Source organism: Thalassophryne amazonica, chromosome 16, assembly GCF_902500255.1.
Source record: "Thalassophryne amazonica chromosome 16, fThaAma1.1, whole genome shotgun sequence".
In the NCBI taxonomy this organism is placed as follows: domain Eukaryota; kingdom Metazoa; phylum Chordata; class Actinopteri; order Batrachoidiformes; family Batrachoididae; genus Thalassophryne; species Thalassophryne amazonica.
In genome coordinates this window covers 38,736,986-38,762,373 of record NC_047118.1, presented here as the reverse complement: position 1 = coordinate 38,762,373, position 25,388 = coordinate 38,736,986, and the positions used below count along the sequence as shown (strand labels likewise).

General features: G+C 40.9%; 1 protein-coding gene across 1 annotated transcript in view; it reads left to right on the top strand.

Annotated features, from left to right (window-relative positions):
• The window catches only part of LOC117528025 (glutamate receptor ionotropic, NMDA 2B-like), a 378,003-nt gene that overhangs the window by 220,044 nt on the left and 132,571 nt on the right, over positions 1-25,388 (top strand). The window contains exons 5-6 of the mRNA XM_034190545.1: positions 707-977; positions 14,641-14,833. Coding sequence (XP_034046436.1) covers positions 707-977; positions 14,641-14,833 — 464 coding nt within the window. The remainder of the gene's footprint in view (positions 1-706; positions 978-14,640; positions 14,834-25,388) is intronic.

Sequence of the window (25,388 nt, the reverse complement as noted above, 5' to 3'; positions counted from 1 at the left end):
CAACATGAACTATCTGATGTTGTTTAACTTTGCTACCAGTAACATCAGTGAGCCACGCCATCTTGAAAGTACGAATGTTACAATGTTAATCAAAATAAATAATCCCCAAAATTTTCACAATAAAGGGTGCACATCATTGTGCCATGTGCAAGCCATATCTGAAAGCTGGGGTTGATCTGACAGACAGTCAGAGAGATATGCGAGCCACATACCCACACACAAACGCTTCTTGCTTTGTAGATAGATGACAGTTAACTTTTCAGTTAGCCAATTAGCGGTTATCCAAGCTAACTTGTTTAGCTGTGTTATGTGATGGGTGTCATGAACATGGTCTGATTTGAAAAAGCTCTTGCTTGCCGGGATGCTTTGTGAACATATTGAATCATCCGCCCTGTAGCACTATCAAACCAATATATTGTGAAATGACGGCATTATTAAATGTGTGAATCCTTACATTGCACTGAATACGCTTCACAATAGTCAGAAGGACTTCCTGCACTGTTATTTTGAGAAAATGTCAACGTTGTACTATATGCGTCTATCAGTGATGCATTTGCAAAAATGGCATTTCACATCACAGTAAAGATGACATGAGAGTACTATGTCAGATAAGTGGTGTAGCTTCAGTGTTTGGACACTCATTGATAATATTCAAATGGCTGTCTTACCACTATAATAGGAATCTTTGTCCTCTAACCCTATCCAGATTCGAAGCACCATTGAGAACAGCTTCGTTGGCTGGGAACTGGAAGAGGTTTTACTACTTGACATGTCTGTAGATGATGGTGATTCAAAGATTCAGAACCAGCTGAAGAAGTTGCAGAGCCCCGTCATACTGCTCTACTGCACAAAAGAGGAGGCCAACACTATCTTTGAGGTGGCCCACTCTGTCGGTATCACTGGCTATGGCTACACATGGATAGTGCCCTCGCTGGTGGCTGGCGACACTGTTGTTGTACCTGCAGAGTTTCCTACAGGTAAGAAATAACTAGAAAACTAAATTAAAATGAGATCTGCTTTTGTAACCTCTGTGATTGATTTGATGTCTGATCCTAAACATTTTGAAACTACAACAGTTTCATTACATGCTGTGTTAGTATGATGTTTATTCAAGATGTTTATTCAAAGTACCCTGAATGAATTTCAGGCAGAAACACTTTGTGTACTTCAAGTAAATGGTTATTGAGTGAAATTTGGCAGAAACTGCTTGCAAAAAAAAAAAAAAAACCCAGCAAAGAAGATCCTTCTCTAAGAATTAGATGCCCTTTCATGGTTTATCCTTATAGCTTAATAAAGTCATCAATAACAACAATGTCACGTGATGTTAGACAAAACCATTTACTTAAGAGTATAATATAGGTAAAGCCTATAAACACAGCACTGTATAACGGAAGGAAAAGGATGGAATGTTACGATTTGGTAGTGTTGTAGGTGGTGTGTAAGGTGCTGATGGACAAGCTTGAAAAACAAAGCTAATTTCAACCAGCCAATGAAAGGAGGATGAGATAAGGGATCTTGCTAAAAAAAAAGCATGAATCACATCATTAAAACTGCCAATTGTACTGCTTTGACCTTATATAGGTCAGTCTACTGCAACTGATCTTGTTGTTGGTCTTTAAGATTCTTCACCACTTTTCCACCGCTTAATAATAATAATAATAATAATAAAACAGAATAAGTTATTAAAAACTTCTAAAAAATATCCTGTTGAAAATAAGAAGTCTACTTGCTGTTGAGTAAATTTCTGGATATCAACTACCTGGTTGACTGAGAACCATCATTGACAGTTCACTGACCTTGACTTTGCAGATGATGATGTGATCTCCGTGGAGTCGATACAACACTTGAGAAGCTGAGTGATGACTCAGTCTGTGTTTGTGATTGTCCTGGATTAATACTAAGAACCAGGCTTCAGTTGACTTACTAGTTAATAGCCATCAGCATTGTGTTGGTATGTGCAGAAAGTCTTGCTCTTGTTAACAAAGTAACATGTTGGCAGTGACACTCATTTCTCTGGGAGCTTGAAAGACACTTGTGAATTACTTTTGGAGTCATGAAGTTGCTGGGCAGAGGTGTTTCGCATCGCTGGAATCTTTGCAGAACAAAGCTCCTTGTGCTTTCAGTCTTAACTTATGGTTGTGAGACTTGGGCTCTCACCAGTGATCGAAGGTGACTATTGGATGTGTTTGGTAGTATGTGTCTTCAGAGAATCCTTGGGTGCAGCTAGAGTGATTTTGTGTCAAATGAAGGGTTACATAAGGAGACTTAGCTAAGCCGTTGCATTGTCTAAGAATGTCAGCTACAGCACAATGGCCGTGGGGTGCATTTACCTGACCATGATCTACCATGTACGTACCTCAGTGCTGAGGGCTCCAGGTACTACCAAAAAGACCAAGGGTTTGTCCACATATCACTTGCCTGCAGTAAGCTTTTTACAGATGGCTTTTTTTTAGGTGAGGATGTACTGGTGTTCTGCCTGGGTGGTTGCCAACCAGAACCCAAGGCTATTCTGTAGAATGCAGCCATGCATGGCACGAGTGCATGCTGCTGTTAAATTGGGGCTGGGCATGTCCCAGCATATAAATAATGTTATAAGCACATAATATTATAAACACAAATGTTAACTATTTTTCAAAATAATAGTGAAATCTACTCCAACAAATACAAAAAAGATTTATGTGTAGTAGATGTACTGTTTGGCAACTGTTGCTTGGGGAGTAAAGCAGGTCATTCATAATCCAATGGATTTGTGAAACTACAGTATGTGCCAAAGTGTCCTTGAGCAAGATACTGAACCCCAAATTGCTCACAGTCCTGACTCGACGAAGGAGTGTGAAGAAGGTGTTCAAACAATCTGCAGTGACAAAAACGTTCTCTCTTCACGAGGCTTGTTTATGAATTTGCATTGACCTGAACGATAAATGTACGTTGCTCAGATTTAATGTACAGTGTGACTTTGAATTGTGTTAACCAGTGTTGAGCCAACTAATGTTCTTAAATTGAATAAACTCAATACGGTAAATACGGTACAACAGCTACCGTATTTACTCTAATACACGTTCCCTTTCTAATAAAAGCGCCCCCCCCCCCCGAATCTTTTTTGTCACATTGCATTTTGTGAAATTGTGAATTCCTGAGAGATCAGAGCAAAATGAAAATGAAAGAGTCCTACCTGATTGCCACGAAATCTCATCAAGTCTGTTCTGGTTTCAGACCTCTCCCTGTCACGCGACCGCCGGCTGTTCCTCCCCAACCAGGGAGCCGTTTTGCTGTTTTTGTCAGGGTTGCAAGCTTATCCTTGTTCCTACATCATTCCCGGATGCGTTTCTTATCGACTAGGAAAATCCGAGTGGCATGGTGCTTCCCCTTCTCTTCTGCTTCTTTCACAACTTTTAGCGTAAAAACATTCTCGCTGTGCCATTTTATGTAATTGTGTAGCAGCTACTGCATGCAGAAAAACAACATTTCTGCATGCTTCTCTTGCATGCAGTATGCATGTATGTATGTATCATAAGGCCGTACTATATACAGCATGCATGCATACATGCGTACGCAAACAATTGTTAATAAACGCTCCCCTTCATGAAAATTTTATGCCTCGGGGAGTTTATTAGAGTAAACACGGTATTTACGATCTCCAAGGCCCACTTTGAAATCTGAAAATCCTCTAGGCCAAACTCCCCCTCCCACACACACACACACACACACACACACACACACACACACACACACACACACACACACACACACACACACACACACACACACAAGAGCTTTAATCACAGTTTTGATCAATACATGAGACTAAGATGAGTACTTCCTCATATATTATGTAAAACTAGGATTCAAATGATACTTAATTTAAATACCATGGCTTTGTTTTATTGCTTCTGATGGCTGTAATTGATTTAGCATGACAGAGGACCCCACAGCGGAGAACAACACAGCTGGGTGAGGACAAAGTGCTGTTTTCAGTACAAAGATGCAGGTACACAGTGGTCAATGAGTCCAAAATGGGTCACGAAAACCCCCAAAACACTCAAAAGGTAGGAAAGGTCAATACCTAGGAAATACAATCACTGGAAGACTTGAGAGGCACCAGGCATACAGACACTAAGAAGCTGGAGAAAGCGATTTAAGTAGACTAGTAGGTGATTAACAAAATGAGAAACAGGTAAGAAGAACAGGAAGAAAACAACAGAAACATACACAAGATTGTCAAAATAAAACAGGAAGGAAGAAAGAAAAGACAGAAAGCATGGCCATGACAGTTACATTTCAAAGTAAGCAAATCTTTTAGGTCATTTTAAATTTTATTTCAAATTGAAAATCAAAGTTTTTATTTATTTATTTTTAATGACGTCTCATGGTACCCCCGTAGTACCTTTGAGGCCCACCAGGTTGGCCGTAGCCCACACTTTGGAAGTCACTACCTTACAATTAAAAAAAAAAAATACTTTTTTTGAGAGTGTAATTCGTCAGTACATTTAAAGAAATTCTATTCCTTTTAAATGAAAACATCACAGAAAAACAGTTTAATCCTCTATTGTTCATGGTCAACAACAACAATATTGTTTTGTTGACTTTTGTACAGATTAGACTAGACTAGTAACTTTACTGAAAATGAAGCAACAGTCAAAAATGCTGGCTTTTCAAATCGTAACGTAGAGCTAAAAACATAAATGTGGATCATTGTTCAAAAAGATTTGATACAGTTGATTTTGACCTTGTAGTTGTTGAAATCTATGAAAGCCCTCATAAAGAACAGTGCGCTTTTCCAATATTAATTTCCACTTACTCAGTTTGAAACTTCTATTTTCCTATATTCCAAAAGAAGATAAAGACTTTTCTGAAGAGGTTGTGAGGAAGCACTGCTTTTTCATTCTTCTACCACAACACAACTGAAGGTCATTGTAACCTTTGAAGGTCAAAGCTGAAAATTAAATAGCTTAGAATTTTGGATGTATTAACCACTAAACATGCTCATGCAATCTGTCTGGCCCAGCTGTCAGAGAAAGGCCAGCTCCCAGTGGGACTCAAACCTTTAACTGCTGGTGATGTTACCACCAGGAGAGCTAATGCAGCTTTCTGCAACTTCAGTCTGTTTTATGCACTGTGGGGGAACAAACCAAAGAACAGCCCTTACATTTCTCCTGGACGTAAGAGCCTGGTTATTTGTTGGTATTTTGTGGTTGTGTTACAGTGAAATGGGAGATTTTACACAACGTGACCATGTTTGTTTGAGCTCTGTAACTTACACTTTTTATCTCAGGTCTTTTTTTTTTGTCTTTGTTGTTTTTTCACCAACAGCATCTGTGTTTGTGTGATTGCATATTTGTCTGCGAAATGTGATTCCTGGTTAATTGTATCAGAAAATAATGGGTGTTTGGAGTCAAATAGTGTGTGTATTTTTCCTGGTTTGTAGACATATCATATTACAGGAGTATTGGTTTTTTATGAGATTTCTGAATGTCCTCTGTTTTGTGAGTGTACTTTTTTTCAAAATTGCAGTTGTATTAGTTTTGATAAAATACAAATTGCTTATATAATGCACATTAAAATGTCATTTGATTTAGGTTGTCATAGAGACATATGTGCCTTGTTCCTGTATTGTCTAACTGAACATGGCTGCATATACTGATGCTCAAGCAGTGAACCTCCTTCAGTTAACAATGAATCATCATAGGAGTGTTTATCGGGAACATAATGGCAGAGCGGCGAAACATCAGTCGTTCTCTTCATATGTAATGAACAGCTAGGGAATATTTCTAAATGTAATGTCATAGTCTAACAGCAAAGGAAATTTTATTGAAGAAAACCAAATGCTTATACTGCATATCAGATTCAAGTAATAACTGTGTTTATTGACTTCATATTATCTATGTGTGGCCACATTCTTGTGACTAAATGAAAATCATTAACAAAACATGGATACACATGATGCTTAGACCATAGGTATTTCCTCTGGAGCTGATGAGGAAGCCAGAGTGCCATCCAAAAAGTTACCTTAACTTTATCAATTAAATTCAATGTTTTATTTCTTAGAGTGTACAAAAAATACAAATTTCGAAAATAATTTTCCTTAAAAATATTAGATTTTTAATATATTGAATATATTTTTAATATAAAAATATTTTTTATTAAAAACATAAAAGACAAGATGATTGGTTGCGTAAGTAATGGAACGCTTTGTTACAATGCCTGTAAATAATCAGTTTTATTATATGGCTACAACGGTACGCACACTTTGATTGGCTGATTTCCAGTCTGATATTCAGTCTGAATCGCATATCAGATTTGCAACTTTGTTTACAATTTTCACAGTACGAAATAAACCAAACAAAAAGCAAACAAAGAAATTATGAGCGAGTAAATTTTATTACATTGACAAGTTTGAATTAGAGGAATTAGCAGCAAAAGAGCTCGAAGTGGACATGCAAAATGAAGACCAACAAGATGAAAACACAGCTCCGAACAGACATATAATGAACAAATTATTAACCTCGCTTGCTCAGTTAATAATCCTTTATTATTGCCAGTTTTCTTAAGACAAGTCAGGGGATGGATGCATGAACATTTCCAAGTCAATGAATATGTCTTGGACTTTATTTACATCAATTATGAAGAAATACAAATAGTATGGCACTCTGTGGTAAATCTGTATGGAGTGACTGTGCAAGAAGGAGAAGAGTGAGGAAAGCCTCCAAGGCACCCAGACAGCCCAGAAGAAGTTATAGGCTTCTCTGGCTGTGATTGGAGAAAACTGTGCACAGTGCAAGCTTTGCATTTTGTATCACCAGTTATACAGCTTCATGATAAAGTGCATAAAATATTTGCATATTAACGAACAACACGTTTTTCCCCCAAGAATGCTTTGGGATTGAAACTTTATTCACAACTGTAAAATGCGCTTGTCAAGAGAAATCTCTGTCCTTCTGTGCGTCCGTACGGCAAAACCTTCTCCACCCTAAAACTCAAGAACCTTAAAACTTGCAAAATCTAAATTTTTATACATTAATACTGGGAGGTCATTTATAAATGCCATTTTTACTGTATTTTGGGTTTCAAGTAGGATATGAACAGAAGCCCTGAAATGCTCACATTGTTCGCTAGATGGTGACAAAAGCTGCTCAAATGTGTGGCAAGGTCTCGACTGCTTATTCATTTGAGAAGTTAACTTTTGGCAAAAATAAGATGGGCTGCACATAGATGTATCCCTTGTCCTTGTAGGCAATTTATTCAGAAGATACAGTTATTATGTTCAGGTCATGTCTAGGAGCATCCATTTTTGCCACACCCAGCACATCATGGAATTGCCTTTCTTCCTGGAAGGCAATCACCCAAGCAGATTACCGGTCCATCTCTACTTCTCAATAGTTACCATCTATCTGGTGCAGCTGGGGGAAACACGGTCACCCACTTGACTTTTTCCAGCCACTGAGATCCTCAACACTATTTTTCCCAGCAGTCTCTTCATCTCAAAGGCCAAGGACCAGAGACATAAATGTCAATGCTAAGATAAGAGAATGTCACTACAGGTTCAACACTTTCACCATGTGTAGTTACACTTTGGATGGCTGAGTCCAGGAAGTCAATGAAAGCCTAGATCTTAGTCTTGAACAGGGCTATCACCATTTGTGGTTATCTGTGTCCTGGAGACTTTATGTTGACACAAATAAAATTACATTTGCATATATACTAATTAGGTTGCTCTTCACTCTTCACATGACATTTTTATCAAAACACTGATTAAAACTTGCCAGAACATTAAGCAGTTCATGTGTCACCAGTACAAACATGCTTCATGATTGTCCTGACATGTTGTACTGACACCACTATTGTAACCATCAAATCTGATAATCATAAACAATTTCCAAAAACAGCAAGTAATATGGGTATTCTGACTTTACAGTCCCCAACCAACTGCCCAGTTATTCATTTCAATTCAACTGATTTATACAGTGCCAAATAACAACACAAGTCAGGTCAAACAGTGACACATGAGAAAGGTCGAAACCAATGCTTCCCAAAGTGTGGGTTGCGGTCTCTGATGAGCCATGAGGGCACTGCCTATGGGCAATGAGCGGTAATTAAAATACATTTTTAAAATGTTTGATTTTTAACTTTCTAATAAAGCTTAAAATGACATAAATGTCATTAATAATAAAATAAATGGACTGCATTTATATGGTGCTTTCATGGTCAAAGAGCTTTACAGTGATGCCTCACATTCATCCTTTCACACACTCACACACTGATGTCACGGTGCTGCCATGCAAGGAGCTCATTATACACCAGGGGCAATTTGGGGAATAAGGATCTTGCCCAAGGGCCCTGAGTAATGTTGCAGTCTGACAAGGATTTGAACCAAGGATCCTCTGGTTACAAGCCCACCGGTTTAAGCACTTAAATTGGAATTTAAGCACTGGAATTTGGCCAACACCTGCCGCGAGAGGGATCAAATGGGCTCTCACAGGGCACTCTCTGTCTTTCAACCACTGGTGTGCGTGAATAGTTGTAGTGACAGGTGTTGGAGGCAGCTTCGATTTTTCACGACTTGCATGCAGTTCCTCCTTCATGCGCTAGTCGGCTTCAGTCATGTTATGTGTGAAGGGGAAATAGCTTGTCTAGACTCCAGACCTTACCCACTCCATGAGCAAGCACATTGGTGACAGTAGTAATAAAATCTCCTCCTGCATTTTTTTAATATAGGAAGAAATCTCAAGCAGACCAGACTCAGTGGGGTGACCATCTGCTTTGGTCATACATGAACAAACCAGAACATGAGTACATGCAGTGACTGAAACCGCATATATAGTTACTGTATGTCTGTGATATTTGCTTATGTTTGTGTTACTGTTTGTTTGTAGGCACACAGGATTTGACTTTAAACAGAATCAGTAAGAAGTTTACAGGCCAGAAAAAGACTTTGCAGCTGCAGCCCTGTTCACTTGTAATGCAGCCAGCTGACATGTCTGTGTTGTGACATTTAAACACGTCCTGAGAGATACAGGAATTTATACACGCCGAGCAGCAGTTCCCAAAGATGTCGACAGAAAAAGAAAAATTTTTCCAGCGTAAAAAGGAGCAAGCAGTGTGAGTGAGTGAGCAGTGAGGAAGTGTCAACAGTTTGTGACATTAGATGTGGTCCTGGAGGGCCCAGGCTGTCAGCACTGAGGCCCCGTGAGGAAGGCAGGTTGCCAGGCTGCTGTCTGTTTCTGCCCAGTGACACTGAAGCAGGCTGAATGAGTGCTCATACACAGCCAGATAAATGCAGACTGGTGGACACGTGGACACATTAAAGGACAGATGGAGATATAGATATCCAGAGGATTTGTGGTGGGAGCAGGGACGTGTGTTGTGTGGGCCGCCAGAAGAGGAGGTACTGCTGGCCCACCACCAGAGGGCGCCCTGCCTGGAGTGCGGGCTCCAGGCACCAGAGGGCGCAGCCGCCTCACAGGAGCAGCTAGGGTGACAGCTGTCACGCATCACCTGCAACAGCTGTTACCAATCAGCAGGGGTACATCAGCAGGACGACGTCTCCACCTCTTTGCCGAGATATCGTTCTACCTGGAAGGTAATATTCTCAGCTGACTGCTTGACAGTAACCTTTTGTGACTTTTGTGAGTGATAACAGACCTTTTTTCCAACGAGAGGTGGAGGTAGCTTTCCTGCCGTGTGGATTACTGGGTGCAAACGCGCCCACCTTTAATTGTGTTTTTGTTCCTCGCCAGCAGTACCAGGTCCGACACGCGGAGGCAGTGGCCACCTGGGAGTTCGGGACTTGGCGGCTCCAGTATTCCCGGGGTCTGGTGGCGGAGGAAAACGTGTGGTTCCGGTTCTGCTTTGGACAGGTGTCTCCTATCTTCGAGCCTGCCCACACGACACCTTTGTGGATTGATTCTGATCTATTGTTGTAATCTGTTGTATTTGTTGTGCACATTCACAACAGTAAAGTGTTGTTATTTGACCTACTCCATTGTCCGTTCCTTTGCGCCCCCTGTTGTGGGTCCGTGTACCGACACTTTCCCAACAACGTGGTCGCCAAGAGATGTGTGACCCTGAATCCAGACCACTGTGATCGATTATCGCTCATTTTTAAAAGTCATAAGGGCTTAAAGGACAAACAAGACAGCTTTTGACCAGGGATGGTCCAGTTATAATTTCTACACATGCTGGAGAAATCAGACTGAGCATATTTGCTTTTTTCTTGGTTAACATGTGGTAACTCTTGAGCAAGACACTCCTGAATGCGGCAAAAAGATTAATTTGACAGGTTCAGGCAGTGGGCAGGTACAGTTCAGCTAAACAGCTAATTAGCGAAGGTAACATTTGTCATTAGTGGATTAGCTTTTCAGCTAACTTTGAAAACCATTAGAGGACCAATTCTAAATTTAGTTAGCTGTTTGTGTGACTAAAATTTAACGGTTAAAAACCTTTGTAAACCCTCAAATTATACTTGTTTGATCATCTTTATCCCAGCTTTATCTATCCATGAAGCCAGAGGACACACACCAATTAGCTAAACTGCAGGATTGTCTTACAGACATAAAGACATGGATGACCTCTAATTTCCTGCTTTTAAACTCAGATAAAACTGAAGTTATTGTACTTGGCCCCACAAATCTTAGAAACATGGTGTCTAACCAGATCCTTACTCTGGATGGCATTACCCTGACCTCTAGTAATACTGTGAGAAATCTTGGAGTCATTTTTGATCAGGATATGTCATTCAAAGTGCATATTAAACAAATATGTAGGACTGCTTTTTTGCATTTACGCAATATCTCTAAAATCAGAAAGGTCTTGTCTCAGAGTGATGCTGAAAAACTAATTCATGCATTTATTTCCTCTAGGCTGGACTATTGTAATTCATTATTATCAGGTTGTCCTAAAAGTTCCCTGAAAAGCCTTCAGTTAATTCAAAATGCTGCAGCTAGAGTACTGACGGGGACTAGAAGGAGAGAGCATATCTCACCCATATTGGCCTCTCTTCATTGGCTTCCTGTTAATTCTAGAATAGAATTTAAAATTCTTCTTCTTACTTATAAGGTTTTGAATAATCAGGTCCCATCTTATCTTAGGGACCTCGTAGTACCATATCACCCCAATAGAGCGCTTCGCTCTCAGACTGCAGGCTTACTTGTAGTTCCTAGGGTTTGTAAGAGTAGAATGGGAGGCAGAGCCTTCAGCTTTCAGGCTCCTCTCCTGTGGAACCAGCTCCCAATTCAGATCAGGGAGACAGACACCCTCTCTACTTTTAAGATTAGGCTTAAAACTATTTTCAGTCGGGCTGTTTTTCAGGCCTACTGAAAATAGCCAAAGCTAAATTAATGCAGTAAAAGGTATAGTGTTTAGCAGTAACTTTTAGGTTAGCTATACCCACCTCTGTGATCAGACCAGATCAATAACATACTGGTGACCTGAACGAACAATTACCATGATTGAAATTCAGAAGGTAACAGCCATGTCCAGAATACAGTAATATACCTCGAATCTTATCACAAATTCAATATACTTATCTTTAGACAACAATGAATCAAAGATGTAATTGAAAATTGAATAACGAGAGATGCTAAGCAGCGTGCGATGTGTCTTCACAATGACAATGACAATTTGTCATGAGTTAATTGTGTTATCAATAATGCCAGTCTAACGTTTGCAAAGCTCATTTTTTAAATGTCACGTTGGTTTAATTTATGCATTATAACATTATACTCAGTGAATTTCTCCATATTTCTTTCACTGAGAGGCTTATGTTTTTGCCCATATCTACTTATGACTCAACTGACAATTGCATGTGTGCTGAGGTAGAAACAATTAACATGAGCTGTGCTGTGAGATAAAGGGGCAGAAGCAGCAAACTTTAAAATATATTTTTAAATTTGGCATGAACTTGAACTTAAGTGCTCCAGTGCACAGTCTTCCATTTTCTTCTTCTTTGTCTACATCTTTATAAATAAAAGATAAAAGTGCTACAAACCTGGATATTTTAGGAGTCAAATGTCTGGTTTGAGGACATTTCAAAACTTGGGGATTAAACCCATGACCCTTTGGTTAATAGCCCACAGCTTCTGTCAACACAGCTATAAAAACTGCTTTGACATATACTGATTGAATGGGCAATTCTGTACAGTGTTTAGAAATGATAGCCCTGAGTCTTACACCTCAATTACATTCAGCGCTAAACACACTAGGGATGGGTATTGATAAGGTTTTATCGATATCGATGCCATTATCGATTCTGCTTATCGATCCGATTCCTTATCAATTCCCTTATCGATACCTCGTGAATTTTGTACTAAAAGTAGGCTTTACAGGTTTTCTATGTATTTCCTTGAGTCTTAAAGTAAATAAATAAGAAATTGGTCACTGTATCCTTGATCTCTGGACATAAATAAAAATAAACAAAACTGTGTTTCGCTTTGAAGTTATTCAGACTGAATTCTATCGTTCTATCTTGACTTGTCAGAGAGCCGCGCAACATTTGGAGCTGTGTGAACAGAACGGAGGACGATTCTCGTTTCTTTGTCGCAACGAGACAGGAGTCCCAGTTAGTAACTTTAATTCGCACAAAAGTGAATCACGAAAGTGGTGAAAAACAAAAAAAGCTGAAAACCCAAAATTACCCCCCAACACCACCTGCACGAAAATGTTTGAATTCTAGAAGCTCTGAAATGCATCTGGGACTATTCCAGACAATAAACTGGAGTGAGTGCAGCATCCATTTAGGTGAGAAAAAAAAATACAACTTTCCTTATTCAAATTCATTCCAGTAGTATTCTGCTCTTACAAGGATGCAGCAGTTTTCTAGTTTAGCAGAAAGTTCTGGAGGAAATCACTGAAGAAATTAACAAACTGAAAATACGGTTTGACCGAAACAAACTGTCATTAAACTTAAATAAGACAGGGATGAAATGGAGGTGTGAGAGTCACTAGGTGTTCACAGGAAACATTTATTTCTGTATGTATTTATTTATTTATTTATGTTAGTTGCTATTATATATTTTCTGTTGTGTTTCTATTCAGGTTCTTTTTGTCTCTTTCTCTAAAATTGTATATAATAATCATCAGATTATTAATATATAAGCAAAAATAAATTTAAGGAATATTACAATTTGAAAATAAATGCACCCGAACGTGATGACGGCTGCAATTGCTAAATGCTAACTTTTAACTTTGAAAATGCCATAGACATGCTAACGCGTTAGCATCGCTCCCGTTTTTAAGTTATAAAATACATCTGTCAACTGTTTCAGAAGACCATAACAGGTCGGTTTAACATAGAAAAGGTAAATAATACTCACAGACGTATGCTCTTTAGGGTTTTAGCGGAGGAAAATTAAGCGAAAGAAATAAACGAAGCAATCGACCGAAGCATTGCTTCAATCTGCGAACCACGCTTCGATTGGTTCAAGGTTCAAAGCAAAGCCGCGCGGCAGAAAAGTTGATTAAGGACCCGCTGCAGGGTCTGTAATCAATGTAGAGAAATGCTCATTTTCCTGACAAACACCCGCCAAAACAACGGCCACTCTGAAGGACCGATAACAGAATCGTTAAGCACAAAGCTTATCGATGTCGGTGGATCGAATCATTTCTTAACGATACCTGAAAGGAACCGGTTCTCGATACCCATCCCTAAAACACACACTTTTGAGCCTGTACAGTGCCCTCTACTGGAAATGATGCTTAACATAAAGTATGTGAGCAGTGACAGTTACATCATTTGAATCACATGGATAGATTTACGTACATAAATAGATCATAAACGAGCCTTTAGATGAGTGTAGATTTATCTACACTGGGGAGCTGAGTGTGAACGGTAGACCTGTTGAAGTTTTGAATATTTTTGTGTCAGGGTTTTAGGTCCAGTTGGACCTGTGAATAAAAATTCCACTTAGTGGCTTTAAGTTTGTGCGATAGTGTGAACATGTACTTTCACCAAACCCTCCCCAGATAAATAAATGTTAAATCAGCCAATCCCACACGGCCATGGACTCAACCGTGCCTATAAAAAGTCAGAGCCTTCGTGTACGGTCCATCTACTCGCTTCATAGTGATCAACTGTCGAGAGGAGCAGTAGGAAGGACAAGACATCCTGGCAAATGGTTGAATGGCCTGATGGATGGTTGGAAGAGTACAAGGAGACATTGTCAAGGAGACATACAGAGAGAGAGAGCGACAATAAATGTACAGGAACAAACAAAAATGGAACTCAAGACAGATAAGTGACAGAAACAGATATACGGACAGAACAAAGGCCACCAAAGAGAGACAAACAGTGCTTCAGATGTACAGATGGACAAACACAGCAGTGTGATAAGCATTTATTCAGACGTGGATGGGAATGATGTTCATCTGCTGTCTGAGTCAACAAACAGTGTTTTCTGTCTCTTGGACTGTGTTCAAATGTACATAGTGTGTATATCCTTGCAGAGTTATCCCCGTCTCTTTCTGGTTTAAATTCCTCCCATCTGCCAGTCTCTCCTGTCTAACCTAAAGTTCTATTCCTCTCTCTTCCTCTCATGCCTTTAATTATTTTGTGTTCCTTTTTTAATAAAACATTTCTTCTTTGTCTATTGCTTTCTTTGCATGCTTATTCTGATTACTTTCCTTGCTGTCCTTACCATGTTCATCCAGGTCTGCTCTCTGTGTCCTATGATGAGTGGGATTATGGTCTAGAAGCCCGCGTACGTGACGGCGTGGCAATAATCACTATGGCAACATCCACCATGATGATGGATCGTGGGCCCCAAACCGTGTTGAAGTCTGAGTGCCATGGAGCTCCTGACAAGAAGAACTCAATCTCAAGCAACAACAATGAAGTGCTCAGGTGAGTGAGGGTGGAGTTTGAAGCGCGTCATTTTTTGTGGACACATTGGAGGGCAGTTAAGTCCTGTGACACACCATGTTTAGATATACAGATCATGGACCAAGAGGTGGACATTGTGGACTACTACAAGTGCCTAGGTGTCTGCATAGACAACAAATTGGGCTGGACTGTAAACACAGATGCTATGTATAAGAAAGGTCAGAGCTGACTGTACTTTCTCAGGAGGCTCAGATCTTTCAATGTTAGGCTGAAGGCAGCTGACATGAACTGACTCAACAAGCTCATCAGGAGGGTTGGCTCTATCCTGGGTGTTGAGCTGGAGTCTGTGGTGGAGATGTCAGAGAGGAGGATGTTGAGGAAACTGCTCAGCATCCTGGACAACACCTTCTATCCACTGCATGCCACTCTGACATCCTACACAGTAAAATCACCAGTATATGGTCCCACTCTGACCAGAGTAAGACCATATGTACACTGGCAGTGTTAATTTAACACTGTCAGCATTAGTTTTAAACTGGTGATTTTACTGTGTATCAGATCACCTCCAGCCATAGATTGAGACCACTGAGGTGCACCACAGAACACCACAGAAGGTCTTTCCTACCTGTGGCTATCAGACTGTATAATTCCTCCCCCTTCTGCAGGATGAAGTTACTCAGAGTTTTGTGCAATATTGCCATCTTTTGCGAATGTCTTCCAGTCATTTAGCATAAATTTGTTGTACAGCAACCACTGATTCCTCTTCTTTTTCTTCAGTCACCCTCTGCAAAATGCAAAAGGTGGTGTACATGTGGATACAAATCACAATACATTATTACACCCCTGTTCACACCAATTATGCAGAAATTTAATAATGGTTTGTCAAATAAGATTAAAGAAACATTGTTCTGAAATATAAATTGTAATCCATGATGTTATCTGCCTCCTATTTGCATATTTATAAATCATTTATGCTTCATCTTTCAATGTAGTGGTTGAATTTTGAGCTTGTCGGTAAGATGCTAACGGCGTTAACATTTGTAGCAGTTAGCTTGAGGATGTTAGGGCGAGTTAATCCATGATTACTGAGGAAATAAGTGTTTCTTAATTTTTAATGGCTAGATCAAAGCAAAATCTTTATAAGAACCACCGCTCAGCCCCCAAAAATCTGATATAATAAACACCCAAATTGTTATCCAGCTTGTCGGTGTTCAGGTTTCATTTGTCCTACGCGGGTCATATACAGTTCTCACTCATGCTTCACCTCTTTTTATATATAGGATGGTTTAATGCATGTGGAAAAATGCCCAGGCTCACACTCTACTGTGTATATGTCTCAGCGTGACAGTGCAGTGACATTCAGGCATGACATCTTAGAGTTTAAAGATGGATCTTGTAGTTTCAACAGTAATTTATCATCTGCTTGAATCACTTTGCATTCTCATTATAAATGACTATAGCAGAGCTTGTTTCTGTCCCGTTTGCATCAAAGCAATCCGTCAGATGTGCTGTGAAGCCTTATGATCACATTTTAGACACCCGTGCATCCGCCAGAGCTGTCCTGGTTGGGTTCAAACCCACCTCCCTTTTGTTGTTGTGATGTAAGAGTACTGATCCTGCAATGCTGACCTGCTCTGATCATATGGTTTATTCTCTCTGTCTGGTACCATTTTGCAACAGTTCTGCCTTGTGCCATTAAATTTGTACATACAATTTGTTCATGTAAATGGGGAATCTTCTTCACAGACTAAAGTTAATTATGGAGTTCCACAAGGTTCTGTGCTAGGACCAATTTTATTCACTTTATACATGCTTCCCTTAGGCAGTATTATTAGACGGTATTGCTTAAATTTTCATTGTTACGCAGATGATACCCAGCTTTATCTATCCATGAAGCCAGAGGACACACACCAATTAGCTAAACTGCAGGATTGTCTTACAGACATAAAGACATGGATGACCTCTAATTTCCTGCTTTTAAACTCAGATAAAACTGAAGTTATTGTACTTGGCCCCACAAATCTTAGAAACATGGTGTCTAACCAGATCCTTACTCTGGATGGCATTACCCTGACCTCTAGTAATACTGTGAGAAATCTTGGAGTCATTTTTGATCAGGATATGTCATTCAAAGCGCATATTAAACAAATATGTAGGACTGCTTTTTTGCATTTACGCAATATCTCTAAAATCAGAAAGGTCTTGTCTCAGAGTGATGCTGAAAAACTAATTCATGCATTTATTTCCTCTAGGCTGGACTATTGTAATTTATTATTATCAGGTTGTCCTAAAAGTTCCCTAAAAAGCCTTCAGTTAATTCAAAATGCTGCAGCTAGAGTACTGACGGGGACTAGAAGGAGAGAGCATATCTCACCCATATTGGCCTCTCTTCATTGGCTTCCTGTTAATTCTAGAATAGAATTTAAAATTCTTCTTCTTACTTATAAGGTTTTGAATAATCAGGTCCCATCTTATCTTAGGGACCTCGTAGTACCATATCACCCCAATAGAGCGCTTCGCTCTCAGACTGCAGGCTTACTTGTAGTTCCTAGGGTTTGTAAGAGTAGAATGGGAGGCAGAGCCTTCAGCTTTCAGGCTCCTCTCCTGTGGAACCAGCTCCCAATTCAGATCAGGGAGACAGACACCCTCTCTACTTTTAAGATTAGGCTTAAAACTTTCCTTTTTGCTAAAGCTTATAGTTAGGGCTGGATCAGGTGACCCTGAACCATCCCTTAGTTATGCTGCTATAGACGTAGACTGCTGGGGGGTTGCCATGATGCATTGTTTCTTTCTCTTTTTGCTCTGTATGCACCACTCTGCATTTAATCATTAGTGATCGATCTCTGCTCCCCTCCACAGCATGTCTTTTTCCTGGTTCTCTCCCTCAGCCCCAACCAGTCCCAGCAGAAGACTGCCCCTCCCTGAGCCTGGTTCTGCTGGAGGTTTCTTCCTGTTAAAAGGGAGTTTTTCCTTCCCACTGTAGCCAAGTGCTTGCTCACAGCGGGTTGTTTTGACTGTTGGGGTTTTACATAATTATTGTATGGCCTGCCTTACAATATAAAGCGCCTTGGGGCAACTGTTTGTTGTGATTTGGCGCTATATAAAAAAAAAATTGAATTGAATTGATTGAAATAATATAATCAACGTAATTTTCTCGAAAGCAGAAAATCTCCAATCTGCAGTGGGAGCGAGAATATCCAGAAAATCTTTATCTATTATAATTATTATTATTATTATTTTTATCCTATGTGTTACACAGACATGTGTTGAATGTTGTGAAATACCCATAGTTCAATATTTTCAATAAGTTCAAATGTTACAAGCTTTTTTTTATTTTAATTTTGGAAATTGTGGCCTGCAACTCAAAAAAAAAAATAAATAAATAGAAAATGCATATTTCGAAATATTAGAATATTACCTAAGCTCAATCCAACCACTGGGCAGGGCTGATGGCCAAACAGTTAGTGCACTTGTTTCAAATACAAAAAGTTCCCAGTTCAATGCCCCCCAGGGGGAGGACTATTCTGTCCCTAATGTAAAACTTGTGTCAAATCAACATGTAGACCCACCTCAGATTTGCTGTGGCAACCCTGAGTGAAACAAGGGAGAAGTTGAAGGGCTTTACTTTTTTAACCTATGGCCACGTACCAAGTCCTGCTGGAAAAGGAAATCAGCATCTCCATTAACCTTGTCAGCAGATGGAAGCATGAAGTGGCCAAAAATTTCCTGATAGCTGGCTGCTTTGACTTTGGACGTGATAAAACACAGTGGACCAACAACAGCAGATGACATGGAGCCAAATCATCACTAACTGTGGAAACTTCACTCTGGACTTCAAGTTGGATTCTGTGCCTCTCCACTCTTCCTCTACACTTTGGGACCTTGATTTCCAAATGAAATGTAAAATTTATTTTTATCTTGATGAAGAACTTTGGGCCGCTGAGCAAATGGCCAGTTCTTATTTCCTTTGTGCTGGTGAGAAGCTTCTGGCAATGCAACACTTATAACCTGTGCCCTGGACATATCTGTGCATGGTGGCTGTTGAATTTAATTTTAATTTAACCTTTATTTAACCAGGTTAGTCCCATTGATATTGAGACCTCTTTTGCAAGGGAGGCCTGGAAAATTATAAAGTTTCCAATTCACCTAACCTGCCTGTCTTTAAATGTGGGAGGAAACCCATGCAAACACAGGGAGAACATGCATACTCCACACAGAACAGGCCACAGGTGGGAATCGAATCCATGCCCTTCTTGCTGTGAGGCAGCACTGCTAACCACTAAGTCACCATGCCGCCTGTGCTGACTCCACCCTCAGTCCACTTCTTGAAGCTCCCCAGCTTCTTGAACTGGCTTTGTTTGACAATCTTCCCCAAGATGAGGCCATCCCTGTTGCTTCTGCATCTTTTCCTACCATACTTTTCCCTTCCAGTCGGCATTTCGCGAATGTGTTACAGCACTCTGCAAATAGTCAGCCCTTTCAAAAATTACCTTCTGTGGCTTACCCTCCTTGCGGAGGCTGTCATTGAGCGTCTACTTGACAACTCTCACGTCATCAGTCTGCTCCATGATTGTGGTTGTGTGTAGTGAGCCAGACTGAGAGATTCATGGTATTTATGAAGAATACATGTAATGGTTTGAAATGACATATTTTAATATGTTTTTTTTTTTTTTTTTTTTTTTTTTTGAGTGGTAGGCTGTAATTATCAAAATTATAATAAAAAAAATGCTTGAAACATTTACTTTATATAATGAGTCTAGAATATATAACATTGTCATTTTCTGAAATATCTGACAATAATATTCAACTTGTTCACATCCTAATTTTTTGCAATGCACTTGTAAGCAAAAGTGATCATGTTTCTGCACCCAGAGGGCCAAATGTCAGTTAGCTTTTTAGCAGACCAGTAGAGTCTGCCAGTGTTGTTTGTTATGTCTCATTTACTCACTGTCATTTTGCTTACAATTACTCTAATGAAATTAATGTAGCATTAATTTATGGATGTGAAAATGCAGCACGCAGCACCTTTAAAAAGGGCGCAGGTTCAGGTGGTGCAACATCAACACGGGCATGCTGTCATAAAAACACATCAGCACAATCACAGATGCAGCAGATGCCCACACACACACGCACATTTTCATTACTCTGCAGCCTGTGATTGTCCTCCACACCTCATAGAACCCTAACCCACACAAACACTCCTTCACATACACCCTCTTGAGGAAACTCCAAACCCACCTGCTCAGGTTTCAGTCTCTGCAGGTATTTTGAACTGCTTGTGAAGCATCACGTTCGGTGGTGCTCTTCTCCTCACTCGACCTATTTGGGCCCAACAGTGATTTTGTTGGAGAGGTTTCACCTCCTCGTTTTCTATGATTTTATTGTGCTAACTACAGTCAGTAATGTGGAGAGTTGTGTGCTTATGTGTGCTAAGGAGATCATAGTTTTGGGACACTGTTGTGAGCCTGTTTGCGACTGAAGGATAATCCTTTATCTGACTCATGTTCTGTGGTGGGGTGAGTTTAAATGAGCAGATCTAAAACTCACTTACACTGTAAAAAATAAGTAAATACATTTCTTGTTTTTATGGGAAAAAAATGGCATCTGTAGTTGCCAGAATAATTCTATAAATAAATACAGTAAAACTATTTAAATACCTTTGCAGAAAATAGTATAAATTTTACAGTATAAAAACATAATTTTCAAAAAAATTAATACATGGAGAAGGTTCCCTTGAAGCAGGGATATACTGTTATCAGTCCTGTTATAAGTTAGGTGGCCTTATTTACTTAATTGAATTGAAGTTGTATATTTTATTGTTTATAAAAGAGGACTTTATGGTATTCTCCATGTAATGTGGAGTTGTGTCAAGAAGGACATCCGGCGTATAACTTGTGCCAAATCAACATAGCATTAATATTGGGCCTGAATTGGCAGAAAAAAATAGTGATTCCAGATGGAACCAAAGAAGGAGCAGGGCAAGATAATCTGGATGTAATAACAGACAGTGTTAAGAGCCCCTTCACACATAACACGATTGAGGCAGAATGACACACGAAGGAGGATTTGAATGGCACTCATTTGAAACCGGAGCCACACTTGAACACCTCGTACAGCAGTCGCCACATCCATTCGGGCACGGCACCTGCACTCTATATTCGCGTGCCGCTCACGCCAGAAACCCATTCAAACAGCGGGCAAGATGAGCTTGCACTGCCATCTGATCGTGTTCCCAGCATTCGCACGGCATGTCATATGCATGTAGGACATATACGAGGTCTGTCCAAAAAGTAACGGCCCTTTTTATTTTTTTCAAAAACTATATGGAATTGAATCACGTGTGATTGCATCAGCCAAGCTTAAACCTTCGTGCGCATGCGTGAGTTTTTTCACGCCTGTCGGTTGCGTCATTCGCCTGTGGGCAGCCTTTGAGTGAGCACTGGTCCACCCCCCTCGTCAGATTTTTATTGTCAGTGAAATGGCTGAGACTGCCGCTTTGCTCCATGAAATTTTTTTCAGAAACTCTTAGAGACAGCCAGTTCGAAACCATTCGAAGGATTCAGATTGATTTTGGTGAAGATTCTGTCGGCGTCACACGGATTAAGGAGTGTTAAAACCTTTTTAAAGACGGCCCACAGCAGCGCGCGCCCTCCGGCCAGCCATCGACAGGCTGGAATGACCGGATCATTTCTAAACTGAACGCTGTGTTGATCCGGGACATCGTGTGACTACTACAGAAATGGCAAGAGAGCTGGACATAGCACTTTTGCGGCACATTCCACTGTTACAGGAGATTTTGTAATGAAAGACGTGTGGAGGATTTCGCGCGTCGGCACGGAGCCCCTCATGGCGCGCAACATGATCTGGTCGTTCCAGCCTGTCGATGGCCGCTCAGTGCGCCGCGCGCCCTCCACCGCTGTGGGCCATCTTTAAAAAGGTTTTAACACTCCTTAATCCGTGTGACGCCGACAGAATCTTCACCGAAATCCATCTGAATCTTTCGAATGGTTTCCAACTGGCTGTCTCTAACAGTTTCTGAAAAACATTTCATGGAGCAAAGCGGCAGTCTCTCAACCATTTCACTGACAATAAAAATCAGACAAGGGGGGTGGACCAGTGCTCACTCAAAGCCTGCTCACAGGCGAATGACGCAACCAACAGGTGTGAAAAAACTCACACATGCGCACAAAGGTTCAAGCTTGGCTGATGCAATCACACGTGATTCAAATCCATATATTTTTTGAAAAAAAATAAAAAGGTCCGTTACTTTTTGGACAGACCTCGTAGTGCCGAAGCTGAGGAACTGCACAAAATCATTGTCCATGTCAAACCATGGCGCATGGCACGATTGAGGCAGCCACCCACGAACATCCAGCACCACTCGTGGGACACTTAGAAAAGTCGCGCAGCCAGCACAAAAGTAGAGAGCAGGCGACCACTTTCGAGCGTGCGAATGGCCCTACGTTTTCCCCCAGGAGAACAAAGGAGTCCCCAGTCGGAGCACTATCTAGTACCCCTCCCAGGGACTCCAGGAAGGTCGGGTACTCTGCACTGCTGCTCGGCCCGTAGGCCAAGACAACGGTGAGAGACCTGTCCCCGACCGAAAGGCGTAGGGATGTGACCCTGTCGTTCACCGGAGTGAACTCCAACACTTGGCGACTGAGCTGGGGAGCAATAAGCAATGCGACTCCAGCTCTCCGCCTCTCCCTGTGGGCGACGCCAGAAAAATGAAGCATCCAGCCCCTCTCCAGGAGTTGAGTACCAGAGCCCAAGCTGTGCGTGGAGGTGAGCCCAACTATCTCTAGTCGGTATCTCTCAACCTCCCGCACAAGCTCAGGCTCCTTCCCCCCTAGCAAGGTGACATTCCACGTCCCAACAGTCAGGGGCTGTGAGCATGGACCAGGACGCCGGGCCACCCGCCCTCGACCGCCACCCAATCCTCTCTGCACCCGACCCCCATGGCCCCCTCTGCAGGTGGTGAACCCACAGGAGGGCGGGCCCACGGCACTCTTTCAGGCTGAGCCCGGCCGGGCCCCATGGGCTAAGGCCCGACCACCAGGCGCTCGCGCGCGAGCCCCGACCCCAGGCCTGGCTCCAGGGTGGGACCCCGGCTCTGCCATACCGGGCGACGTCTCGGTCCTTGATCTTTTACTGGTCATGGAGGTTCTGAACAAAAAACAAACAACAAACAAACAAAACAAACAAACAAACAAAAAAAAAAAGATCATTAGGATTGTGCATAATGTGGGGTACAGGGAACACACCAACACACTGTTTTTGGGGTCACATGCATTGAAATTTGGGGATATTGTTAAACTTAAAACAGCACAGAATATGTACAAAGTAAAATATAATTTACTTCTGGTCAATATTAAAAAACTATTTAAAAAAATGTTTTGTGACAGGGAGGGGTCTATAATTTAAGAACAGTGTTAAACTTTTAAAAAGAACACTGTGTTTGCACAACTATGAAGACTACGTGTGTGTATTTCAGTTTGTGAGCTGGATTTGAAGGGGTTGGATGAAGAATTTTACAGAGAAGCACTAATATAGAGCACTTTAAAAAATGTACAGAGGGAAGGCTAAGAGTGTAACTGTCTCTCACACTAATCGGAAACGTGCACCAGTTAACTAACTGCCATGAAACAACTCTATTATAGTTGCACATCTGATTCAGTGCTGTTATTTCCGATAGTTCTGTATCCACCAGCTCTGAGTATCTTGTGCGTTATCTAACACACTTTGCAATTTCCTGTAGATGATGTTTTTCTGTGCATGTGAAACTCAGGCTGTATATTTGACTGGAGCTACTTTATGTGACAGTTACGGGTGGGTCTCGTTTTGCTTCACGGTCTCTCTCTGCGTTCTCCATCAGTGTTACTGCTGATTATGAACACTGCATTCATACAGAAATATTGGTTTTCACACAAACAAGTTCACAGAAAAATAACAGGAGCAACCAAGAGAAACCAGCAGCTGAAGAACACTTTCTCACCTTTTTGGGTTGCACTGTGTATGTGGGATATAGATTTTTTTTATTATTATTATTTTGTCCCACTCATTCTTCACGGTGCTTAAAGGCTGTTCAGCTTCGTTGTCCGTCCCAGTAAACTCTTTAGATGTCGTTTCAACCCCTGTCTGCTTGTTTGCTTCTTTCTGAAGCCTTGCTTCACCACCGCCTCCTGCTTGGAGATAACAGTGGAGTTTTGTGACAGTTGGTGTTGCTATAGAATACAATTCCCTGTTCTGTTCATCTCCGGCTTGCTCTTGTCTGCTCGGTTCTTTTCAACTCTGCTGTGGTCTGGTGTGCTCTGTCCTGCTCCCTTTTCTGCCCAGCTCCGCTCTCCGTCATGTCCTCTCTCGCCCTGAAGTCGCCTTCGTCTTTGTTCTGTTTTGCTCTGTTTTTATGCATCGACTCTCCTCTGTGCTGCTCGGCTCTGATTTATTCTTCTCTGTGCAGTTCTACTGTGTTGTATCTGTCCATGCCTTGTCCCTCGCCTCTTTCCTCCACTGTTGTGCTCCTCCCCAGCCATCCTCTGCACTCTAGGCCTGCAGTTTTACAATCGACTTAGCCTTGTTGTTGATTAGATCAGTCGAAAACGCGGCTAAGATCTTTCACCCCTTGCTGCCTTAACTAAATTTGTTTGGTGATAACCTTTGTCTTGAAGTGTTCAGTCAGAGATTAGCATTTATCCTGCAGTCTATAATACTAAAAGCTGAATGAAGGGCTCGGTGCGTAGTTCACCGGCTGCTTGCTTGGCTGGACTGTTGGACTGTTGCCCGACTGCTGGGCTGGTTCACTGCTCAACAAAACATTGAAAGAACAGATGAACATCGCAAGGAAGCTACTCAATCACAGAGCTCTGTCATCCTCAACACATCACACATTAGCGTTGCATTCTGTGCCCTTCTCCACCAGTGGTGGGCACAGCTAACCAAAAAATTAGCTTCGATAACCATTAATCCGATAACTGAAAAGTTGTCTTTTATGATGCTAAACCAATAAACTGCTAAAAAATGTATCTTTATTACAGATCACCGATAACTTTTATTCAGACGCAGCCACATCATATTACACTGTCGGCTTCTAAACCAGTTTCACTTTCACTTTTCACAAAAATTCAAGGATCACAAACACATAAGAACACATGAAAAATGAATGAATAAAAAAATAAACCCCCAAACACTGTCATCATCTTTCAAAAGCAGTAAAACACAGCATTAGAGGTCACAGTTTATCTCGGTATTACATACACCGTTATGTATGAGCTAAAAAGCTGCTGTATTTTTCACACTCTTTCAACTCTGCGGCTTAAACAACCGAAATACGTCCAGTAATGCAGTGATTGGCAGAATAAAAGACACATAGTAAATATAAATTCTTACCTGTTAGTTTCAGTGGGATTCATCTGACTAAATAATCCACATAAAGCACCCTTTTTCTTAAAAAAAAAACAAACCAGTGTCTAAACGTGAAGAAAAGTCCCTCTGTACACACAGCTGCGCCGTGAGAGCTCCTCTCCCCCACCAATTCTTGGTGACTAAATTGCAGCCACAAAAAAATAAAATAAAATAA